Here is a 24,910-nt window from a genome sequence, read left to right on the forward strand (position 1 = left end):
TTTGGGATAAATCCTAAATTCTCAGCTGCAGGTCAGCACTTTGAGCGTTGACTTGAAGTTGTCAATAGCACAGAATCAAGGAAAATAAATAAATCACAGAATCACAATGTTGGAAAAGACATTTAAGATCATCAAGTCAAACTGTTCCTGTCCTGTGCTGAACCAGATCCCTGAGCACCTCATCTCCCCTCTGTTAAACACACCCAGGGGTGGGAACTCAACCCCCTCCCTGGGCAGCCTGTGCCAGGCCCTGACCCTGCTCCAGGCCCCTGTTCCACAGCCCCACAACTCTGCCAGGGAAGAACTTTTCCCTCCCAGCTGAGCTGACCCTGCCCTGGGGCAGCTTGAGCCCATTGCCCCTTGTCCCATCTCCTGGCCCCTGGCTGAAGAGACCATCGCCCACCTCTCTGCACCCTCCTGGCAGGGCAGGGGAGGTGGGGAGAAGGTCTCCCCTCAGCCTCCTCTTCTCCAGGCTCAACACCCCCAGCTCCCTCAGCTGCTCCTCACAGCATTTGCCCTCCAGCCCCTTCCCCAGCCTGGTTGCCCTTCTCTGCACTCGCTCCAGGACCTCAATGTCCTTCTGATGCTGAGGAGCCCAGAACTGGACCCAGCACTCCAGCTGCAGCCTCCCCAGTGCCCAGTCCAGGGGCACAATCCCCTCCCCACACCTACTGGCCACACTGGGTCTGACACAAGCCAGGATGCCCTTGGCCTTCCTGGCCACCTGGGCACACTGCTGGCTCATGCTCAGCCTGCAGTCACCCAACACCCCCAGGTCCTTCTCTGCCTGACAGCTCTCCAGCCAGTCTCCCCCATCCTGGAGCGCTGCAGGGGGTTGTTCTGTCCCATGGGCAGCACTCTGCACTTGGCCTTGTTAAACCTCATCCCCTTGGGCTCAGCCCATGGGTCCAGCCTGTCCAGATCCCTCTGAAGAGCCTCCCTACCTTCAGGCAGATCAACTCTTCCTCCTAGTTTAGTGTCATCTCCAAACTTCGTGAGGGAACATCCAATCCCTTCACCCAGGTCATTGATAAAGAGTTTGAACAAAACTGGACCCAGGACTGAGCCCTGGGGGATGCCACTCATGACTGGTCTCCAGCTGGATTTTGTTCCAATAAAACTAGGGATAAGACAGCCTTTGGTTAAAAAGATTCCACTGCTAAAAACCATCCCAGGAGCCACATGAAATTGAGTTGAATGACCAGGGACAAGATGAGAGTAGTTACGTGACAGACGCTTTCCTGCTGCACAGATACTAAAGCCAAAGGCCCAGCTTGGGATGGGAGCTGAAGAGCTGAGATAATCCTCAGGGTTAAATGATTTCTACCACGCCAGATAGTCTGAAATGTATTTAGGAAGAGAAAGCCAGCACTCCTAGCTATCAGAGTTATGTGGGTGGAAGGAGATACATGAGTCATTGATAACCTTTAATTACTTCGATGTGCAGATTTGAAGCCTTCCCCAGTGGCCTCCTGTCAGAGCCTTTCCCAAGCTCCAAAGTGCTCCAGAACAAAACTGACTCCAATTTGCTCGTGGCACTATTTTAAAGGCACTGCTCTCACCTCAGTTCTCCCCACTGAGGCATTTTGTATCTATTATCTATGTGAAAGCCAGGCTTGGAGGTTGTAGCTCCAGGCCTGGAGGTTGGTGGCCCTGCCTGTGGCAGGGGGGTTGGAACTCTGTGATCCTTGGGGTCCCTTCCAACCCTGACCAGTCTGTGATTCTATGAAAGCCAAGATAGGAATTGGAATTCAGGTCTTAGGAACAGGATTTGAAACATGGAGGGACTACTCTCAAGCTCAGTCTACTTAGGTTTGAAATTAGGTTGCAGCATCTCAGCCCAGGGTGCTGAAATGAATCACAGAAGGATGGGGGTTGGAAGGAACCTCTGGAGATCAAGCAGTTCAACCCCCCTGCCAGAGCAGGGTCACCTCAAGCAGGATGCACAGGACAACATCCAGGATCATGGGGTTTGGATGTCTCCAGAGATGGAAAACTCCACAACCTCTCTGGGCAGCCTGGCCCAGGGCTCAGCCACTCTCCCAGCAAAGAAGTTCCTCCTCAGGGTTAGGTGGAACTGCCTCTGCTCCAGTTTGTGCCCATCACCTCTTGTCCTGTCCCTGGGAGCCAGGGGAACACAGACTGACCCATCCTCCTGAGCCCACCCCTCAAGGATTTATCAGCATTGAGAAGATCCCCCTCAGTCTTCTCCTCTCCAGGCTAAACATCCCCAAGTCCCTCAGTCTCTCTCCATCAGAGAGATGTTCTGGTCCCCTCAGCATCTCTGTAGCCTTTTGTTGTCCCCTCTCCAGGACCTCCCTGTCCTTCCTGTCCTGGGAAGCCCAGCACCACACACACTAATCCTGATGAGGCCTCCCCAGGGCAGAGCAGAGGGGCAGGAGAACCTCCCTCAACCTGCTGCCCACACTTCTCTTGATCCACCCCAGGATGCTGGTGGCTTTCTTGGCACATTGCTGGCCCATGGTCAACCTGTTGCCCACCAGCACTCCCAGGTCTTTTTCCACAGAGCTGCTCCCAGCAGGTCACCCTTAACCTGTACTGGTGAAGGACTTTTGGTTCAGTTTTTGTGTAAAATGGTCTTGACAGCAACCCAAAGCAAGCAAGCTTCCATGCTGAGGGCTCACCTCATCATCAGCCAACTGTAGGCTGCTTTGAAGCACGTGGTTTTGCTATGAGACACAAGACTTATGGAGTGCCTGAGCAGACTTCACAGAATCACAGAATCAGAGGGGTTGGAAGGGACCTCCAGAGATCATCAGGTCCAACCCCCCTGCCAAAGCAGGGTCCCCAGGACAGGTCACACAGGGAGACATCCAGATGGGGCTGGAATATCTCCAGAGATGGAGACTCCACACCCCCCTGGGCAGCCTGTCCCAGTGCTCCTCACCACGAAAAAGTTCTTCCACATATTGGTGTGGAACTTTCTGTGCTCCACCTTGAAGCCATCAACCCTTGTCCTGTCTCTTGCTTTGTATGTTGGTGTCCTTACAAAATTATACCCCCCCAAAAAAGTTGCTTTTTGCCTAATTAAAAGCCTTAATGGAAGTTATTTTCACTCCACAGGGGGGAAATTCATATGGTGTCATCTGCAAGGATGTTTTTAGCCACATTTATCTGCGTGCTCTAAGTGCAGATGGGGAGACATATGCAAGGAGTACCCAAAAGTACATATACAGATTGTTCTAGTCTCCCTACTGCTACAAGAACGGGGGCTTCAAGATTCAAATGGCTACAGACCCCTCCATTTGCTTAAGAGACCCTGAAATGACACACTAGAAGAACAGAGACAACTAACACCTTCAGCATTGCACAGGCAAGACCTGATGGAAGGCTCATCTACAGTCAGGAAGCCCAGGGAAGAGTGTTTATGAGAGCACAGCACCTCAGATGGATAATCCCTGCTCAGGAACTCCAGCCAAACTTTCCTTCGTGGTTTTGGAGTGCTATCACTCATCATCTTTGATCCACTGTTGGAGCAACTTTCATCAGATTCCCATTTAAGAGACTGGAGTGTTCATGTCTATCAGTACCAGCTACAGTGAGATGATACAACCTGTGGTTTACAGGTCTGGACCAGATGCTTCCTACGTAGAGGAACATCAGACAACAACAACTCAAGGGTTCTGCTGCCAAACCTGTTCCTCCTGCACACCAAGCTTGGTTTCTACCAAGGGTTTGTATTAATCTCCTGTTTGGAGTCTCCTCTTTTCCAAAAAGGGATGGTGGATGATGAAACAAGCTCTGGTTTTCTCCCCCACTGGAACATTACCCTGTGTCCCTCCTAGGGTCTTCTCCACACAAGGACTCCTCAGCCTCATTCCATGCTGTGCTTTTAGCAGGGAACAATCAAGCTTGTTCCCAAGCTTGAGTTGTCATTCTCCAGTACATGACCTTACTTTTGACACTGTCAGGACAATTCACAGCAGAGTTGCTTTAATTGGGAGTCTTGCCTGAGCTTGGAAGCCCATCTGATGGTAGTGAAGAGGAACAGTGGAGAATACCAGCCCTAGAAACGGAGGCGACCCAGAGGTGGGAGGATTCACCAGTAGATCATTTACCCTTAAGAAAGGGCTACAGCAACCAAGTTGTTGAATTTCTAGAGCAGATTTTGAGTAAGGCAGGTGTTGTACCTTCCCAAGTGGCTTCAAAACCTTGACCAATGTATTGAGAGCAAGCCTCCTCTCCTTGCAGAGCCTACTCCTAGTTCACTTGGTAATGAAAACACAAGTCTTCTGGAACACAAGTCTGATGAGGAGCAGCTGAAGGAACTGGGACTGTTTAGTATGGAGGAGAGGAAGCTCAGGGGAGACCTCATCACTCTCTACAACTACCTGAAAGGAGGTTGTGGCGAGCTGGGGCTCAGCCTCTTCTCATAGATAACCAGCGATAGGACAAGAGGGGATGGCTACAAGTTGCACCAGGGGAGGTTCAGGTTAGAAATGAGGAGAAATTTCTCCTCAGAAAGAGTGGTTGGGCATTGGAAGGGGTTGCCCAGAGAGGTGGTAGAGTCACCATCCCTTGGGGTGTTCAAGGAAAGGTTGGATGAGGTGCTTAGGTAATATAGGTGGTAGGGGTGCAGTTGGGCTAGATGATATTGAAGGTCTTTTCCAACCTTTATGATTCTATAACTCTATGAAAACCCCCTGTCCAAGCACCTTCTCCCTTGCAGCTGAAGAAGAAAGGTGCATTGCTGAGGCAAGCTCAAGTTTGACAGAAGAATAATTACTGCAGAGGCACTTTGAAGTTCCAGGCACATTATTTACCTTGAACAAAAAAACCTAGAGAGCTTCCTGCTGAAAAAAAATAAAAGGCCAAGACTGAAAATGTGCCAAGGTGTTCTCTAAACCTCAGTTTGTTTCTTTTTGGGGAGAAGAGAAGGGTGTTGTTTTAGGCACGTGCTTCACCTACTTTCCCACATATGATGACAGATTCAGAGAATTGTAGGGGTTGAAAGGCACCTCCAGAGGTCATGGGGTCCAACCCCCCTGCCAAAGCAGCTCCCTAGGACAGGTCACACAGGGAGACATCCAGATGGGGCTGGAATAGCTCCAGAGAAGGAGACTCCACAGCCCCCTGGGCAGCCTGTCCCAGGGCTCCCTCACCCTCACTGGGAAGAAGTTCTTCCCCAGATTGGTGTGGAACTCCCTGTGCTCCAACTTGAGCCCATCACCCCTTGTCCTGTCCCCACAGACACTGAGAAGGGGCTGCCCATGTCCCCCTGTGTCCCACACTTGAGAGATTTATAAACACTAATAAGATCCACTGCACTGAACGGCCACACTACGATACAGATTGCTCAAGGTGACATGAAGGAGATGTTAGATATGCAGAACTTGAAGGGGAGAGGAAAAGGGCTTCAAATGAAAGGGCTGTTGACGTAGTCATTTGCAATTTTGGTTTCCTTCCTTGCAGCCCTGCTGTTGGGAGCTCTGACAGATGGATTGAAGCTGAAGGAGGGAAGATTTAGAGCAGATATTAGGGGGGAGTTCTTTGCAGAGAGAGTGGTGAGGGGCTGGAACAGGCTGCCCAGAGAGGTGGTGGATGCCCCATCCCTGGAGGTGTTGAAGGCCAGGTTGAATGGGGCAACCTTGTGTAGCTCCAGTCCTGGAGGTTGGTGGCCCTGCCTGTGTCAGGGGGGTTGGAACTCTCTGATTCTTGGGGTCCCTTCCAACCCAGACCAGTCTGTGATTCTATAAACACCTGTATTTCACTCTAGCAAAGGATGAAAGATGATCTCAACTCAACCCAAACGCAAACCAAACCCCCCCAAGCAGCGAGGAACAGAGGTCACGCTTAGCTGAGAAGAGGCAAAGCTGGGAATCAGAGTCCAGCAGCCTCAACAACCAACCTCATTTCACCCAAATCCCACTTTTTCTCTGGGAAGTGGAAGAAAACCACATGCCCTGTCGTGAGGCTGATGATCTGCCCAGAGATGGGTACACACAGAACCCTCAACTCTTCTCCAAACAGTGATTTTCTTCTGCCTGGTGGTTTGTTGGAGTTTGTTTTTCCCCCCACACTCCTAATTCTTCCCAAATGTTGCTGACCACATGAAATGCTGTCAGGGTTAAGAGGCATTTGTGTTTTTGTTATTTTAATTGATTTTTTTTAAAAAGCCTCAGCCACCACACTTGCAGCAGGCACGTGGAAAAGGCTCCACAAGATTTCTCCTGTCCCTGCCTTGGTGGGGCCGTGGAGTCACAGATGCACACGTGAGATTAAAGGGAGCAAAGAAGCTTAGGAAGCAGAACAACAGCATCCAGAAAGCCAACCTCAGGTCGGCAACAGGATTCAGAAAGTACTTAAGAGAAGGCTTAATTGCTAATAAACCTGATGATACATCTGCATATCCTCCAAAGCCTTGCGCGGGTACTCAGCGCGACGGGGCCAGCTTGAGATGCATTCCTCAACGTGAGTAATGTAACAGATGGACAACACCCTCCCAAAAAACAACCCCTAACTCTCCAGAATACCAAAAGAAAGCAAGGCAGGGTCTTGAAGAAGCAGCATTTTCCATTTGGAGTCCACCTGTAACTCTTCGTCATGGCACGTTGTCCCAGAATTTCATTTGGAGTCTTTTGAAAGGGTTTAGGCTTTGAGGAAGGACTGTTTGCCTAAATATCCCAGATAGACCATGGGTTGAATCACAGAATCACAGACTGGTCTGGGTTGGAAGGGACCCCAAGGATCACACAGTTCCAACCCCCTGCCACAGGCAGGGACACCAACCTCCAGGCCTGGAGCTACACAAGGTTGCCCAGGGCCCCAGCCAACCTGGCCTTGAACACCTCCAGGGATGGGGCATCCACCCCCTCTCTGGGCAGCCTGTTCCAGCCCCTCACCACTCTCTCTGCAAAGAACTTCCCCCTAATATCTCATCTCACCCTTCCCTCCTCCAGCTTCACTCCATCCCCCTTGTCCTGCCAGTCTCTGCCCTTTGAACAAGCTGATTCCCCTCCTGTTTCTCTGCTCCCTTCAGGGGCTGGAAGGCTGCAATGAGGTCCCCCCACAGCCTTCTCTTCTCCAGGCTGAACCAGCCCAGCTCCCTCAGCCTCTCTCCATAGGGGAGCTGCTCCAGCCCTCTGATCATCTCCATGGCTCCTCTGACCCCTCTCCAACAGTTCTTGTACTGGGAGCCCCCAGCCCTGGACACAGGACTCCAGCTGGGGCCTGAACCTAAAAAAACCCTAAAACTAAAATCATACTACAACAGCTTCAATTCAGAGAGTAACGTTTCTGGATGGTATAAAGCTTGGGTTTCCAGACACGTTTGCCCATGGAAAGTCATTTACATTCCAGCAGAGCAGAGAGGGGAGATCAATAAAAATGCAACGAGGCAGAGAGAGAAATGTCATCACCTCGGGAAGAGGCAGCTCTGAAACCACATGCATCTGACAAGAGCACAAATGGACCAGCCACGTGTGCTTTCTGTAGGGGTGATACCACAAAGAAGGCATCTCAGCATCTAAACTTCATCTAAGCTTCATCTAAGCTTCAGTGTAGAGAGTGTTTTCCATACTCCTCAGTGGTAAAGAAGAAGGGGACAACCTTGTGTAGCTCCAGGCCTAGAGGTTGGTGGCCCTGCCTGTGGCAGGGGGGTTGGAACTCTCTGATCCTTGGGATCCCTTCCAACCCAGACCAGTCTGGGATTCTATGACTGCATGGTCAAAACCAGTCACAGCCCAGAGAGCTGGAGTCCCAGGCTCCCAGTATTATTTTACTGCATGGATTTTGACACATCAAGGGTTTTTTTCCTCTTTAGATCTTCAAAACCATAGAAACATAGAATGTTTTGGGTTGGAAGGGACCTCAAAGATCATCTAGTTCCATCCCCCCTGCCATGGGCAGGGATACCTCTCACTAGAGCAAGTTGCCCAAAGCCCCATCCAACCTGGTCTTGAACACTGCCAGGGATCCAGGGGCAGCCACACTTTCTCCTGGCATCATCTTCAAGTGTTCAACCACCCTCACAGTAAAGAAACCATAGAATCACAGACTGGTCTGGGCTGGAAATGACCTCAAAGCCCATCTAGTTCCAACCCCCTGCCATGGGCATGGACACTTCTCACTAGACCAGGTTGCCCAAAGCCCCTTCCAACCTGGCCTTGACCCCTTCCAGGGATCCAGGGGCTTCCACAACCTCTCTGGGCAAAACATTCCAGTGCCTCATCACTCTTGAATGGGAACAGCATCAGGGTTGTTCAGGCTGGAGAAGAGAAAGGTCTACAGAGGCCTTAGAGTAGTGTTCCAGTAGGCAAATGGGACCTACAGGAAAGGTGGGGAGGGACTTACTATCAGGGTATGGAGTGACAGGACAAGGGGCAATGGTTTTAAACTGAAAGAGGGTAGATTTAGATGAGATGTTAGGAAGAAATTCTTCACTGAAGGTGGAGAGGCACTGGAAGAGGTTGCCCAAATAATCTGTGGCTGCCCCGGATCCCCAGACTTCACTATATTAAGAGCAGAGCAGCCTGGAAGTCACCTTTAGGTAAGGTATGGGCTGATCCTGGGCTGGGTCAATCACTGGTGGCTGTAACACTGACAAACCCCCCTCAGGCATCCTTCCTCCATGCCCCATTCAAGCCCAGATACCACTAAGCCCCCCTGATCCCTCATACTCCTCCCTCCTTTCTAGCAAGGGTTTGCTTCCCAGTCCATCTGCAATTTAAAGTCAGCACTAATGAATGAACTTAGAATCATAGAATGCTTTGGGTTGGAAGGGACCTCAAAGATCATCTAGTAGGCAGCCCTGAGGGAAAGGACTTGGGGGTACTCGTGGATGAAAAGCTGGACAAGAGCCCCCAATGTGCATCTGGTGTGGCCAGCAGATTGAGAGAGGGGATTCTGCCCCTCTGCTCTGTTCTGGGGAGACCTCACCTGGAGTGATGTGTCCAGCTTTGGAACCCCCAACACAAGAAGGATGTGGACCTGATGGGGTGGTCCACAAAAATGATCAGGGGGCTGAAGCAGCTCTGCTGTGAAGACAGGCTGAGAGAGTTGGGCTTGTTCAGCCTAGAGAAGAGAAGGCTCCAGGAGGGACCTTATAGTGGCATTCCAGTACCTGAAAGGTGCCTGTAAGGAAGCTGGGGAAGGACTGTTCCCACAGGCATGGAGTGATAGGATGAGGGGTGATGGTTTTAAACTAGAAAAGAGGAGATTTAGGTTGGATATTAGGAAAAGGTTCTTCAATATGAGGGTGGTGATCACTGGCTCAGGTTGCCCAGAGAGGTGGTGGAGGCCCCATCCCTGGAGATATTCAAGGTCAGGCTTGATGGGGCTTCTGAGCAACCTGCTGTAGTGAAGCTGTCCCTGCTCACTGCAGGGTGGTTAGACTAGCTGGCCTTTAAAGGTCCTTCTTCCAAACCAACACATTCCACGATTCCATGAAGGCAAAAAGCTCTGCTCCATACCACAAACAGCTTCCAATCAACATTCAACCCAGAAACAAAACCTTCTGAGATCACACCATATGAAAAATACCACAGGCAAACCCTCCTCCCTCTGACAGTCTATTTCAGGCCTCATTTGCTGCAAGTTTTATGAGATCTTGATCATGAATCCAAAATTTCTGCATCTTTCACGGCGGGAATAGCGGCTTCTGCTCTCTACACTTCACCACTGGGTTACTACACGTCACAGTTAACAAGTTGTCCCTGCTCATTTCCATCTCGTTCCCAATCAGGCTTTAAAAATGCTTCAACTATTTGGAAAGGTTCTATTTTTTTTTAAATCACAGAATCACAAGGTTGCAAAGGACCTTCACAATCATCAGGCCCAACCGTTCCTGTCCTGTGCTGAACAATCTCCCTGAGCACCTCATCTTCTTGTCTTTTAAATACACCCAGGGCTGGGGACTCAACCCCCTCCCTGGGCAGCCTGTGCCAGGCCCTGACCCTGTCTCAGGCCTTGACCCTGTTTAGGCCCCTATTCCAGGCCCATTCCAGGCCCTGACCCTGCTCCAGGTCCCTATTCCAGGCCATGACCCTGCTCCAGGCCCCTATTCCAGGCCCTGACCCTGCTCCAGGCCCCTGTTCCAGGCCCTGACCCTGCACCAGGCCCCTGTTCCAGGCCCTGACCCTGCTCCAGGTCCGTCCCAGGCCCTGACCCTGCTCCAGGCCCCTGTTCCAGGCCCTGACCGTGCTCCAGGCCCCCGTTCTAGGCCCTGACCCTGCTCCAGGCCCGTCTCAGGCCCTGACCCTGCTCCAGGCCCCTGTTCCAGGCCCCTATTCCAGGCCCTGACCCTGCTCCAGGCCCCTGTTCCAGGCCCTGACCCTGCACCAGGCCCCTGTTCCAGGCCCTGACCCTGCTCCAGGCCCCTGTTCCAGGCCCTGACCATGCTCCAGGCCCCCGTTCTAGGCCCTGACCCTGCTCCAGGCCCGTCTCAGGCCCTGACCCTGCTCCAGGCCCCTGTTCCAGGCCCCTATTCCAGGCCCTGACGCTGCTCCAGGCCCCTGTTCCACAGCCCCACAACTCTGCCAGGGAAGAACTTTTCCCTCCCAGCTGAGCTGACCCTGCCCTGGGGCAGCTTGAGCCCATTGCCCCTTGGCCCATCTCCCGTCCCCTGGCTGAAGAGACCATCGCCCACCTCTCTGCACCCTCCTGGCAGGGCAGGGGAGGTGGGGAGAAGGTCTCCCCTCAGCCTTAAATGATAATATAATGAATATTATCAATTGAGAATGCAGAGATGAAGGTGACCAGTCACCTGACAATCAATTCAGACAGTACCAAAACTCAAAGCAATGCCTTTGGCTCCCTAAAAATTGAGCATCCATGAGGACCACCTCTTGCAGAGCTGTCCTTGAGAAGGATTAAAGGGCAGGAGCAGCCCCAGCAACAAGAGGAAGAAAATAAATACAATCCCTGGATCTTTTAAGGCCAAAGAAACAGCGAGGGGTGAAGAGAAATGAGGCACCTCTCATTGGGACAGCACAATGAGGTTCTTTCACTGTTGCCAGGTGGGGTTCTGGTGGAGCAGGGGGGTGGTCTGAAGAAGCAGCTAGAAGCTCTCTGTAGGCCCCAGAGAGCCAACACCAGCCAGGTCAAGGGTGAACCCATCGCTGACCAAGGCCGAGCCCATCAGCGATGGTCACAACACCTCTGGGATTCACATTTAGGAGGAAAAAAACCCACAAGCAGCTGCTTTTTGCCTCCAGAGAAGGGAGTGAGAAGATGGAAGAACCTGTGCAGGCACCAAGGTCAAGGAAGGAGATGCCCCAGGAGAGAAAGATGTCCCTACAGCCTGTGGAGAAGCCCATGGTGGAGCGGGAAGCCCCCTGGGAAAGTACACAGGTTGGAGAAGTTCATGGAGGACTGTCTGCCATGGGTGGGACCCCACAGTGCAGGAGGGGAAAGTGTGAGGAATGCTCCCCCCCCCCAGCTAAGAAGGAAACCAACTCATGAGGAACTGACCCAAACCCCCATCCCCATCTCCCCTTGTGACACCCAGAAAGGAGAAGGGAGAAAAATCATGGATAAAGTTGAGTCTGGATGAAGGGAGGGGTGGAGGGAGATGTTTTAAGATCTCATTATCCCACTCTGGTTTCTGTCTGTGTGTAGAGCAATAAATCAGATGTTTTTCTTTTTTTTATTCCATGTTGAGTCTGTTCTGCCCATGATGCTGATTGCAGAACGATCTCTCCCTGTCCTTATCTCCACTCCTGAGCCTCTCAAGATCTATTTTCTCCCCTGTCCATCTAAAAAGGGGAGTGACAGACCGACTTTGGTGGGCATCTGGCCTCCAGTCAGAGTCAAACCACCACAACCAGGTTCCTGCAAGTAAATTTAGGAGTAAAGACTAATTCCAAGGGCACAGTGTGGAGTGTGCTCCACTCCTTTCTCCTCAGCACCTGGAGTAGATTTATCCCTCCCTTGCTTCTTGGCAACTGGAATTAAAAATAGCCAGCCTGGATTAGTTGTAAAGTGGGGGGAAAAAAAACATAAACCAGCAGAAATGTTTAATTTTTGAGAAGAGGCAGAGGAGGAAGAGGAAAGGTCTAAGTTCAATGAGTTATCTAGAGCATGTAAGGAAATAATCACTGAAGCAAAAACAAGGGAGGGAGAGTGTGGCTGCTGAAGACAGAAACAAGAGATTCTTGGGGTTTATTTAAAGGTACCGGAGGGAAAAGGTCATCAAAACATTGGTAGTCATAGAATCATGGAATCACAGACTGGTCTGGGTTGGAAGGGACCCCAAGGGTCACACAGCTCCAACCCCCCTGACACAGGCAGGGACACCAACCTCCAGGCCTGGAGCTACACAAGGTTGCCCAGGGCCCCAGACAACCTGGCCTTGAACATCCCCAGGGATGGGGCAGCCACCACCTCTCTGGGCAGCCTGTTCCAGCCCCTCACCACTCTCTCTGCAAAGAACTTCCCCCTAAGATCTCATCTCACCCTTCCCTCCTCCAGCTTCACTCCTTCCCCCTTGTCCTGCCAGTCTCTGCCCTTTGAACAAGCTGATTCCCCTCCTGTTCCTCTGCTCCCTTCAGGGACTGGAAGGCTGCAATGAGGTCCCCCCACAGCCTTCTCTTCTCCAGGCTGACCCAGCCCAGCTCCCTCAGCCTCTCTCCATAGGGGAGCTGCTCCAGCCCTCTGATCATCTTCATGGCTCCTCTGACCCCTCTCCAACAGTTCCCCATCTTTCTTGTCTTGCCCTCTCAACCATCAGCCAAAATGAAGCTCACACTGATATTCACTGTCTGGAGCAAAGCTGCCCAAAGCAGCACACCATAAAAACGCTGCTGCCCAGCAACAAGGGCTACAGTTCAGCCTAAAAATCCAAACTGGATGATTTATAATCCATCCCTCAGAGCCAGTGTCCTCCCCAGCTCTGCTGCACCATCAGGAAACTTGTAACCCAACTGGATTACACATAAATTTTACTCCTGGGGTCAGCCTGGTCCCTGGAGACTCCTTGTGGTTTCATTTTGTGGGTTGTTGCTGGAAGGTTGTTGGGTGTTCTGGTTGGTTGAAACCACGTGTGGTTGCAAGTTACTAGAGGTGAGCTGCTACAACTTTAATCTTTCAGAAGAAGAACAAGTCACCACAGATCTTTGGTCTTAATACTGGGTGCTGGTGGAGAAGAAACCCCTCTGCTCTGCTCTTGAGAGGCCTCATCTTGAGAACTGTGTCCAGTTCTGGAGTCCCCAACATAAGAAGGACATGGAACTGTTGGAACAGGGCAAAAGGAGGCCATGAAGATGTGATTAGAGGGCTGGAGCACCTCTCCTATGAAGACAGGATGAGAGAGTTGGGGTTGTTCAGCCTGGGGAAGAGAAGGATCCAGGGAGATCTTACAGAGGCCTTCAAGAAAGCTGGGGTGGGACTTTTTAGAAGAGCATGTAGGATGAGGGGGGAATGGTTTTAAACTGAAAGGGGGTAGATTTAGGTTGGGTTTTAGGAAGAAATTCTTCACTATGAGGGTGGTGAGGCCCTGGCACAGGTTGCCCAGAGAGGTGTTCAAGGCTGGGTTGGATGGGGCCTTGAGCAGCCTGGTCTTGTGAGAGGTGTCCCTGCCCATGGCAGGGGGTTTGGACCTTTAAAGGTCCATCTAGTTGGATTCTATGACCCAAACAAGGAGAAACCACAACAGGACACTTCTGGAATGGGGATTTAGGAAGCTCCTCCTAGTATCTAAAGCAAGTAGTTTGTGGGAAGAGTTGTGTACACCAACCTGCTGAACATTTCTACAGCTCAAGACTCCACAAACATCTTGAAAATGCCAAGCCCCATGTGGTGACAGGAGCTGTTGGCATCTGATGCAGCTTAAGGACACATTCAGGACCAAAGTCAAGTCCTTTTCAAACCCAGGTGGAGAACTGTGGATTGACTTAATTCTCTGGGACAGCACAAAGTTGAGACAACCCCTTTTCTGCAGCTCCAGTTGAGAACATCAGGCTTATTACTCCCTGGAAGTGTTCAAGGCCAGGTTGGATGGGGTTTTTGGGCAACCTGGTCTAGTGGAGGGTCTCCCTGCCCATGGCAGGGCAGCTGATGCTTGATGATGTGAGGTCCTTTCCAACCCAAATCATGCTAGGATTCCCAGAATCCCAAAATGGCAGCAGTTGGAGAGGACCTCTGGACATCACCTAATCCAATCCACTTGCTAAATCAGGATCACCTTGAGCAGGTCACACTGGGCAGCATCCAGGCAGGTTTGGGATCTCTCCAGAGAAGGAGACTCCCCAACCTCTCTGGGCAACCTGTCCCAGTGCTTGGGCACCCTCACAGTAAATAAGCTTTTTTCTCATGTTGGGATGGACCTTCCTGTCCTCCAGTTTGTGTCTGTTGCCTCTTGTCCTGTCCAAGGGCACCACTGAGAAGAGGCTGGACCCATCTTCTTGACACCCACCCTTCAGATATTAGATTCCCCCTCTCTTCTCTCCTCCAAACCAAATAGCCCCAGCTTCTCTCAGCCTTTCCTCACACCAAAGATGCTCCAGGCCCCTCATCATCCTCACACCCTCTGCTGGACTCTCCCCAGTACCTCCCTGTCTGTCTTGCACTGGGGAGTTCAAAACTGGACACAGGACTCCAGAAAGGTAGAAGAACCTGCCCCAACCTCCTGGCCACACTCTTCTTACAGCCTTCCAGGTCCCATTGGCCTCTTGGCCACGAGGGCACACTGCTGAGCATGGAGAACTGGTTGTCTACACAGACTCCAAGGTCCTTCTCTGCAGTGTTGCTTCCCAGCAGGTCACCCCTAACCTGTTCTGGTGCTTGGGGTTACTCCTCCCTGGGTGCACTTGGCCTTAATGGATCTCATTTGGTTCCTCTTTGCCCAACTCTCCAGCCTGTCCAGCTCTCACCAGAGGGCAACACAGCCTTCTGGTGTGTTGGCCACTCTTCCCAGTTTGGTATCACCAGCAGGCTGGCCAGGGGTACACTCTGTCCCTTCATCCAGGTCAATGATGAACACGCCTGGACCAAGCACAGCCCCTTGGGACACACCAAGAGATCCAGACCTCCAAACTAGACTCTGTGCTGCTTATCACAACCTCAAGAACAACAGCTTTCTGGTGTGTTGGCCACTCTTCCCAGTTTGGTATCACCAGCAGGCTGGCCAGGGGTACACTCTGTCCCCTCATCCAGGTTACTGATGAACACGCCTGGACCAAGCAGAGCCCCTTGGGACACACCAAGAGATCCAGACCTCCAAACTAGACTCTGCACCCAAAGAACTCCACAATTCCATGATCCTGCTGGGCCCAGCTTAAGGATTTTGAAGACTTCTGAGTCCCAACTGAGAGATAAGTTGTAGATATCACAACCACAGTCACCAAGGCAGCTTTCAACCGCGGCTCTAAAGATAGTTACATACAGGAGGGCTGCTGGGATTGTCCCAGATTTTCCAGGTTTTTTAATATTAAAGAGGTGGGGGAGCAGCTCTGTAAACAAAACACACACCAGATCCACCACCAGCTACATGGTGCTCCCAGGCTGCTCTGCCCTGGTGCTCAGGAGCTCTGACGTCAAACCAACCACGCTGGTTTCCTATTTTTTAGAAGCCAGGCATTCCATAAAATTCTTATTTTTTAAAAAAAAATTAATAATTTATGATTATTTTGGACACAATCTGGGGTTCAACACGTTATCTAAAAGGTCTGGAAACCCTACAGCTTCTCCTAGTTGATGGGTTGGAGAAGTTCTCTCAGCCATCAGGTTCTTGGTCCACTATTCATCCTTCAAGATGATGCTGTCTTATCACTCCTGTAGTTATAATCCATGATGCTGTGTCTGAAACACACAACACAGGCTGGGAAGAATGAAAAGAAGAAGGAAAATATTCTTAAATCAGAAGGAAATTGAGGGTAGGGAGGATCTTCAGGGGGATCTGGACAGGCTGGACCCAGGGGCTGAGCCCAACGGGATGAGGTTTAACAAGGCCAAGTGCAGAGTGCTGCCCATGGGACAGAACAACCCCCTGCAGCGCTCCAGGCTGGGGGAGACTGGCTGGAGAGCTGTCAGGCAGAGAAGGACCTGGGGGTGTTGGGTGACTGCAGGCTGAGCATGAGCCAGCAGTGTGCCCAGGTGGCCAGGAAGGCCAAGGGCATCCTGGGGTGAAGGAGAAGGGGGGTGGTTAGTAGGTCAAGAGAGGTCCTTCTCTCCCTCTGCTCTGCCCTGGTGAGACCCCACCTGGAATGTTGTGTCCAGTTCTGGGCACCTCAAGAAGGACACAGAACTCCTTGAAAGATCCCAGCACAGGGTGACCAAGGTGATGGAGGGAGTGGAACCCCTTCCTTATGAGGAGAGGCTGAGGGAGCTGGGCCTCTTCAGCCTGGAGAAGAGGAGCCTGAGGGGTGACCTTATTCATGTTTATATGGGTGAGAGTCAGGAGGATGGAGCCAGGCTCTGCTCAGTGATGTCCAATGATAGGACAAGGGGCAGTGGGTGCAGCTGGAGCAGAGGAAGTTCCATGTGAACATAAGGAGGAACTTCATCCCTGTGAGGGTGCCAGAGCCCTGGGCCAGGCTGCCCAGAGAGGCTGTGGAGTCTCTTTCCCTGGAGACATCCAAACCCCACCTGGATGTGTTCCTGTGTGATTTAGTCTGGGTGACCCTGCTCTGGCAGGGGGGGTTGGACTAGATGATCTATTGAGGTCCCTTCCAACCCCTAACATTCTGTGAAGAACATGGCCAGTGTCACAGACAAGTTTAGCAGCTGAAACAGCTGTCAAGGACTAACCAAAAAACCAGAAACTCCCAACATTTCATGGTTGCAACCAAGGTAGAAAGTGGCTCTTTCCAGGACAGCAACAAAAACACTTAATTATAAGAATTCCCTGAAATCCAACCTCAAACTGTGCACCCACCAATCACACGCTCACTGCCACAGGTATCAGGAAAATCCTTTGGGAAGCACCCTATCAGTTGACAAAGTTTAAGAGTCCAGACTTGAGCAACCTCCCTCTCTTTCCAACCTTCTTACTGGACTCCATCTCAAGGGTCTTTTCCCAACCTAAAGGACTCCACAGTTCTCCATCCCCTCCTTGCTCCCACCACCTCACCTCAACACCCCGGGAGCGATTCCCATAGCACACAAGGGAGGTGGGATCTTCCCAGTAAAGACCATCTGGCTCCTGATTTATCCTCATTTATCCTCATCCATCCATCCATCCATCCATCCATCCATCCATCCATCCATCCATCCATCCATCCCACCTTTTCTTGAGCTACAACAAAGCTCTGGGCTCTTGGCCAACTGGTTGCATCTCCTCTCTCTTTCTCTCTCTCCCTCAGCACTGCAGGTTATGGGAGACTCCATCATTTCTCCTCCTCTCATTAGGATAGTTAATGACCTCATTTAAGCCATGCAGAGTGTACCCAGGAATTACAGGCTCCTCAAGTTAACAATAAATCATGGAAACTCAGCTGCGAGCGCTTCTCAGGCACCTCTAGATCAGCAATATTCATTTCACCAGCAGGACAGCAAGTTTGCTCCCTCCCCTCTTTTTTAAGCCACTGAGGGATCTTGACTAGCAGCTTCTCCTTTGGAAGGGAGCTACAGGGAGACATCTGGCTCACAGATGATGCTAGACCTTGGTTTTGTCTTGATCTGCAACGGGAAGAATATGGCAAACCCAGATTTCAGTGGGAAACACCCCGTCAGCAGCTCTTTTAGCATCAGAGGAAAGACTTTGCTGGAGACCAAGAGGCCTCAACACACGATGTGAGCAAATCAGACTTGTGCCATAGAATCATAGACTCATAGACTGGTCTGGGTTGGAAGGGACCACAAGGATCACACAGCTCCAACCCCCCTGCCACAGACAGGGACACCAACCTCCAGGCCTGGAGCTACACAAGGTTGCCCAGGGCCCCAGCCAACCTGGCCTTGAACACCCCCAGGGATGGGGCATCCACCCCCTCTCTGGGCAGCCTGTTCCAGCCCCTCACCACTCTCTCTGCAAAGAACTTCCCCCTAATATCTCCTCTAACCTTTCCCTCCTCCAGCTTCACTCCATCCCCCTTCTCCTGCCAGTCTCTGACCTTTGAACAAGCTGATTCCCCTCCTGTTCCTCTGCTCCCTTCAGGGACTGGAAGGCTGCAATGAGGTCCCCCCACAGCCTTCTCTTCTCCAGGCTGAACCAGCCCAGCTCCCTCAGCCTCTCTCCATAGGGGAGCTGCTCCAGCCCTCTGATCATCTCCGTGGTTCCTCTGACCCCTCTCCAACAGTCCCACATCTTTCTTGTGTTGGGGCCCCAGCTCTGGACACAAGACTCCAGCTGGGGCCTCCCAAGGGCAGAGTAGAGAGGGACATCTTTCTTCCCAAAGGAAAAAACACTGGAATTCTCTCTCCCAAAGGCATTAGCATAACTCAAGCCGTTGAGATTAACGTTAAAGACTCGTTAGAGACCTGAAAACCGCCCCAGGGTACCGGTAGAATGAGCTACACTGGTGATTCCAACTGTGGAGCAGAGTTTGGTTAATCCCAGTTTTAAACTGAACACTGGAGTGACCAGACCAGCCAAGAGAGGAAGAAAAGGAGCTGCTGGTTGCTGATGGGTTGGGATCCTTAAAACCCCCATGGGAGATGCCTCTGCTTCCCTTGGACCAGAAGGAAGGGTAGCAGCACGAGATGGCCTGAGCTCCAGCCACTCATCTTAAGTGATGGGGAAGAAATATGAAGCTTCTTCCCTCCCCCCCCAAATACACCTTCCCCCCCCAAACTATAGCTTCTTCCCCCCCTAAAAAAAACACACCCCCCAACCTAATGAAATATGAGGCACGTGGCACAGAGCAAGACACTCATCAACCAGCTTGGAGAGGGCATCTTGCAAGCATGAAGCCAAGATCTCACAACCACAGACTAACTCACATCCACAAGCACCAAATACTGAGTCCTCTCCCCCCCCCCAACTCCCCCCCCCCCCAAAAAAAAAAAAGTCATCAGCAAAGCACTTTTCAGCAGCCAGATGCTGGAATCACCAGGGCGTTGGGTCCCCCCCCCCTCCACAGCCCAGCACCACAGCTCTCAAACACCACCACAAATGAAGGCACCAGATTTCCCCCCCCCCCCACTTTCCCCCCCCCCTCAAATGAGGGTGCAATCACGCTGTTTTTAAACGATCATGTGGTGTATTAACATTCAGCTGCAGCTACAGCAGGAGCTTCTACAGAGGAGATCCACCAAGCATCCATAAGGATGGGGAAGGGGAACAACACCAACCACCCAACACCAGCCCAGTGGAGATGAAGAACAGCATCACACCTCACTAACAACACCCCCCCCCCCAAACCCACCCAGCCAGTGGCACACCCCTGGCCAAGCCACCTGCTGCTTGTAGGTCCCTGATAGCTCCCACCAAGCTTCCCAGCATCGTTTATTTTCTTCTTAAAAGCGTTTTTAACCTCCTCCCCTCCCTCCTCATCCTCTTCTTCAGCCTTTAAACCCACCCAGCTGCGTGTGGCAGGTGAGGTACCGGAGCGCAGCAGCTGCGGGTTTATCCGTAGAGGTCACCCAAGGGTTGATTAAACTGGTATGGCAAAGGAAAGAGGAGGGGGGGATGGAGGGGAAAAAGGGGTTTGGGGGGGAGAAAATTCCCATCCTGCAGTTTTTACAGCTGGAGGATGCAGGTTTGGGGGAGCAGCAGGAGAAATTAGACACCCCCCCCCACCTCCTTCCATCCCCAACCAGCAGCTCGCCACGTGAAATAAATACACCCTGTTCCAGCACAACCATTTCTTCCTCCTCCTCCAAAACCAGGGTGGCATCTCCCCCCCACCACCCCCACCCCAAACCGCTCCCCACCACCACCCCCCCCCCACCCCTCCCCAAACCGCTGCGCTCGCTCCCTGCTGCAGCCCCGGCACCCGCCTCTCCCACCCCCCCACCCCCCTCCAACCCCCATCCCTGCCAACCCCCAGCCCACCCATCCCTGCAGGCAGCCCCATCCCTGCATCCACACCCACTCGCACACCACCCTGTTCCACATCCCCCCCAAACCCCCCTAACCCCCCCCCCCCATCATCATCCCCACGCAACTTCCCCCCCCCCTTTCGCCCTGCCACACCTTCCACCTCTGCAAAAATACCTCCCCTGGCTGCATCCCATGGGTGGGGGGGGTTATCCATCCCTAAATCCACACATACAACCCCCCCACCCCGCTGAGTATCCACTGGAAGCAGGATTTGGGGGGAGGGGGGGATGGATCCAGCCTTTCCATAAGGCTCCCAGGGAGCAGGGTGGAATCCAGCCCCTCCACAGGGATCAGGGAGGGTGTGGGGGGGTCGATCCAGGGATCCAGCTCCTTCCTCCCCCCCTCCATAGGGAGCAGGGTGAGGTGGGGGGGGATCCAGGGATCCGGCTCCTTCACCACCACCCCCTCCATAGGCAGCAGGGTGGGATGGGGGGGGGATCCAGCTCCTTCATCCCCCCCTCCATAGGGAGCAGGGTGGGATGGGGGGGGATCCAGGGATCTGGCTCCTTCACCATCACCCCCTCCATAGGCAGCAGGGTGGGATGGGGGGGGGATCCAGCTCCTTCATCCCCCCCTCCATAGGGAGCAGGGTGGGATGTGGGGGGAAATCCAGCTCCTTCATCCCCCCCTCCATAGGGAGCAGGGTGGGATGTGGGGGGAAATCCAGCTCCTTCATCCCCCCCTCCATAGGGAGCAGCGTGGGAATCCAGCTCCTTCATCCCCCCCTCCATAGGGAGCAGGGTGGGATGTGGGGGGGAATCCAGCTCCTTCATCCCCCCCTCCATAGGGAGCAGCGTGGGATGGGGGGGGGGGTGGAATCCAGGGATCCAGTTCCTCCTTCACCATCCCTCCCCCCCACCATAGGCAGCAGGGTGGGATCCAGCCCCTCCACCCCACCCCCCCCCTCGCTAAGAGATCACCGTGGGATCCAGTCCCCTCCCCCCTCCTTTTAGCAATGCACCCCTAGAAATCAGGGTGGGGTTGGGATCCAGCTCCCCACCCCCCCCTCCTCACTCCGCATCTCCCTACTGCAACCACAGGACACCAGGTGGGCGCATCCAGCACCCCCCCAAACACCCCCCCCCCCCAAAAAAGGAGAGTGGGGGGGCAAAGTGGGGTTGGGATTCACCCCAAAAACCAAGGTGGGGGGAAGATCCCACCCTCCACCACACACAGCAGGTGTGGGGGGGACACACAACGACAACCCCCCCCGCAAATAAACCCCCCAACAACTCAGCGCTGCCCCCCCCCGCCTCATTGAGACCCCAAAACACCCCCTCACCCAAAGAGGGCGGGAACACACCCCCCCCCCTATTTCAAGGTGAGGGGGGGGGGAGCAAACAACGCTCGGAGCCCCCCCAAAAGAAAGAGGGGGGGGGCACCCTATAACCCTGAGGGAGATGTATAAGGGGTGGGGAGGCCCAAAAGACCCTCCCCCGATTTAGGGGGGGGGGATCAAACGCCCCCCACCCCATCCCCGGGGCGCTGAGGTGGGGGGGGGGGGGGGCTGGGCCTGATCGGCCCAGCCCCCCCCCCCCCCCACCTCAGCGCCCCGGGGATGGGGTGGATTAGGGAGGGGGGGTTCAAGCCCCGTTGTTCCCCCCCCCTTTCCCCTTTCCCGCCTCAACCCCAACCCCGCGGCCCCGGTTTTTCTCACCTCTCCGCCATGTTCCCGGCGGTCCTACCGCTCGGCGGTGCCCCCGGCCCCGGTTCGGCCTCCCATAGTCTCCTCGGCGAAGGAAGAAGCTGAAGCAACCCCAAGAGGGACTCCCCACCCCCCTCAAAATAGACACGAAGAGCCGCCGCCGTCCGTCCGTCCCCCCCCCCACCCACCCCCCCCTCCCGCCCGACCCCCTCAGCAACCGGTCACCCCGCGGCCGCTCCGCCCCCCCCCCAGCCGCCACCAGACTGAGGCCGGCGGCCCCACCGCGTCCCGCCGTCACCAGCGACAACGGCGGCGCCGCCAATGGGGAGAGGCGGGGTGGGCGGAGCCTGGAAGGGGGTTTCAGCCACTCCCGCTTTGGCCCCGCCCACCGTAAGACCCGCCCCCTCCCTCCTCCGCCTCTGAGAGGGGAAAGGGCGGGAACAGGCGCGGGGCTTCGTGGGAGGGGTAGTTCAGGGCTGCGGGCAGCGCCTGTGCGCATGCGCGGTGCGGCGAGGGGAACAGGTGAGGCGGGAGGGGGGGGAGCGGGGGGAGGGCGCCTCCGTCTCGCGCGACCACCCCCCCCCCTCCCCATGGAGTCCCCACAGCGCCTCCGGTACCCCACTAAAGCCCTTTGAGCCCCCCTGTTCTCCGACCCCCCTGCTCCCCACAACACCCCCTAAACCCCCGGTACCCCACTAAAACCCTTTAACCCCCCTGCTCCCCACACCCCCTGCTCCCCACAGCACCCCCTAACCCCCTGCTCCCCACTAAACCCCTCTGAACCCCCTGTTCCCCACCCCCTGCTCCCCACTAAAGCCCTCTGAACCCCCTGTTCCTCACCCCCTACTCCCCACAGCACCCCCCGACACCCCCCTGGCACCCCACTAAACACCTCTGAATCCCCTGTTCCTCACCCTCTGCTCCCCACAGCACCCCCTTAACCCCCCGGTACCCCACTAAAACCCTTTGAACCCCCTGTTCCCCAGCCCCCCTGGTCCCCACAGCACCCCCTAAACCCCCCAGCACCCCACTAAACCCCTTTGAACCTCCTATTCCCCGACCCCCCTGCTCCCCACAGCACTCCCTAACCCCCCAGCACCCCACTAAACCCCTCTGAACCCCTCTGAACCCCCTGCTCCCCACACCCCCTGCTCCCCACAGCACTCCCTAACCCCCCAGCACCCCACTAAACCCCTCTGAACCCCTCTGAACCCCCTGCTCCCCACACCCCCTGCTCCCCACAGCACCCCCTAACCCCCCAGCACCCCACTAAACCCCACTAGACCCCTGTGAACCCCCCTGCTCCCCGCCTTTCCTGCTCCCCACAGCACCCCCTAACCCCCTGCTCCCCACAGCACCTCACTAAACCCCCCAGCACCCCACTAAACCCCACTAAACCCCTCTGAACCCCCTGCTCCCCACTCCACCCTGCTCCCCACAGCACCCCCTAACCCCCCAGCACCCCACTAAACCCCACTAAACCCCTCTGAACCCCCTGCTCCCCCCAGCACCCCCTTAACCCCCCGGCACCCCACTAAATTCCTTGGCACCCCACTAAACCACTCTGAACCCCCTGTTCCCTGACCCCCCTGCTCCCCACAGCACCCCCTGCTCCCCTCTGAACCCCCCTGCTCCCCACATCCCCTGCTCCCCACAGCACCCCCTGCACCCCTCTGAACCCCCCTGCTCCCCACACCCCCTGCTCCCCACAGCACACCACTAAACCCCCAGCACCCCACAGCATCCCCCAGCACCCCCTGCATCCCACTAAACCCCTCTGAACCCCTCTTCTCCCCAACCCCCCTGCTCCCCAGAGCACCCCACTAAACCCCTCTGAACCCCCCTGCTCCCCACAGCACCCCCTGACACCCCCCGGTACCCCACTAAACCCCTCTGAACCCCCTGCTCCCCAAAGCACCCCCTAACCCCCTGGTACCCCACTAAAATCCTTTGAACCCCCTGCTCCTCACTCCACCCTGCTCCCCACAGCAGCCCCTAACCCGCCAGCACCCCACTAAACCCCTCTGAACCCCCCTGCTCCCCACCCTCCCTGCTCCCCCCAGCACCCCCTAACCCCCTGCTCCCCACAGCGCCCCCCGACAGCCCCCAGCACCCCACTAAACCCCTCTGAACCCTCTGTTCCCCACTCCACCCTGCTCCCCACAGCACCCCACTAAACCCCCCAGCACCCCACTAAACCCCTCTGAACCCTCCTGCTCCCCACCCTCCCTGCTCCCCCCAGCACCCCCTAACCCCCTGCTCCCCACAGCAGCTCCCGACACCCCCCTGGCACCCCACTAAACCCCTCTGAACCCCCCTGCTCCCCACACCCCCTGCTCCCCACAGCACCCCACTAAACCCCTTTGAACCCTCTGCTCCTCACCCCCTGCTCCACAGAGCACCCCCTTAACCCCCCGACACCCCACTAAAACCCTCTGAAACCCCTGCTCCCCACACCCCCTGCTCCCCCCAGCACCCCCTAACCCCCTGCTCCCCACAGCACCCCCCGACACCCCCCCGCACCCCACTAAACCCCACTAAACCCCTCTGAACCCCCTGCTCCCCACACCCCCTGCTCCCCACAGCACCCCCCGGCAACCCCCTGGTACCCCACTAAACCCCTCTGAACCCTCCCTGCTCCACACTCCACCCTGCTCCCCACAGCATCCCCTGACACCCCACGGTACCCCACTAAACCCCTCTGAACCCCCTGCTCCCCACTCCACCCTGCTCCCCACAGCAGCCCCTAACCCCCTGCTCCCCACAGCACCCCCCGACACCCCCCTGGCACCCCACTAAACCCCTCTGAACCCCCTGTTCCTCACCCCCTGCTCCCCACAGCACCCCCCCGACACCCCACAGCACCCCGCTAAACCCCTCTGAAACCCCTGCTCCTCACCCTCCCTGCTCCCCTCAGCACCCTCTAACCCCCTGCTCCCCACAGCACCCCACTAAACCCCCAAAACCCCACTAAACCTCTTTGAACCCTTCTGCTCCCCACACCCCCTGCTCCCCACAGTACCCCCTGCTCCCCTCTGAACCCCCCTGCTTCCCATACCCCCTGCTCCCCAGAGCACCCCACTAAACCCCTCTGAACCCCCCTGCTCCCTACACCCTCTGCACCCCACAGCACCCCCTGCACCCCTCTGAACCCCCTGCTCCCCTGGCTTTGAGCAGGTTTCTCTGCCTGTTCAGCAGATCCATCCTACAGCAAATCTCACATCGTTTTTTTCCCTCAACTCTACTTTCTCCACCAACTGCTGAAGAGCTTGTCTCGTGCTGGCTGATGGGTCTCACAGGCATCAGGGAAGGGTCTTCACCAGCAC

The 24,910-nt window shown here is 54.8% G+C and overlaps 1 protein-coding gene across 1 annotated transcript in view; it reads right to left on the reverse strand.

The window, feature by feature from the left end:
* ARHGAP39 (Rho GTPase activating protein 39) overlaps positions 1-21,711 on the reverse strand; it is a gene marked incomplete at its 3' end in the record, with an annotated part of 194,330 nt that extends 172,619 nt beyond the window's left edge. The window contains exon 1 of the mRNA XM_084260477.1: positions 21,597-21,711. Coding sequence (XP_084116603.1) covers positions 21,597-21,607 — 11 coding nt within the window. The 5' untranslated portion in view covers positions 21,608-21,711. The remainder of the gene's footprint in view (positions 1-21,596) is intronic.
* Between the last annotated feature and the right edge of the window lie 3,199 nt (positions 21,712-24,910).

The sequence above is a fragment of the Gallinula chloropus genome (assembly GCF_964237585.1).
Source record: "Gallinula chloropus genome assembly, chromosome: 2".
In the NCBI taxonomy this organism is placed as follows: domain Eukaryota; kingdom Metazoa; phylum Chordata; class Aves; order Gruiformes; family Rallidae; genus Gallinula; species Gallinula chloropus.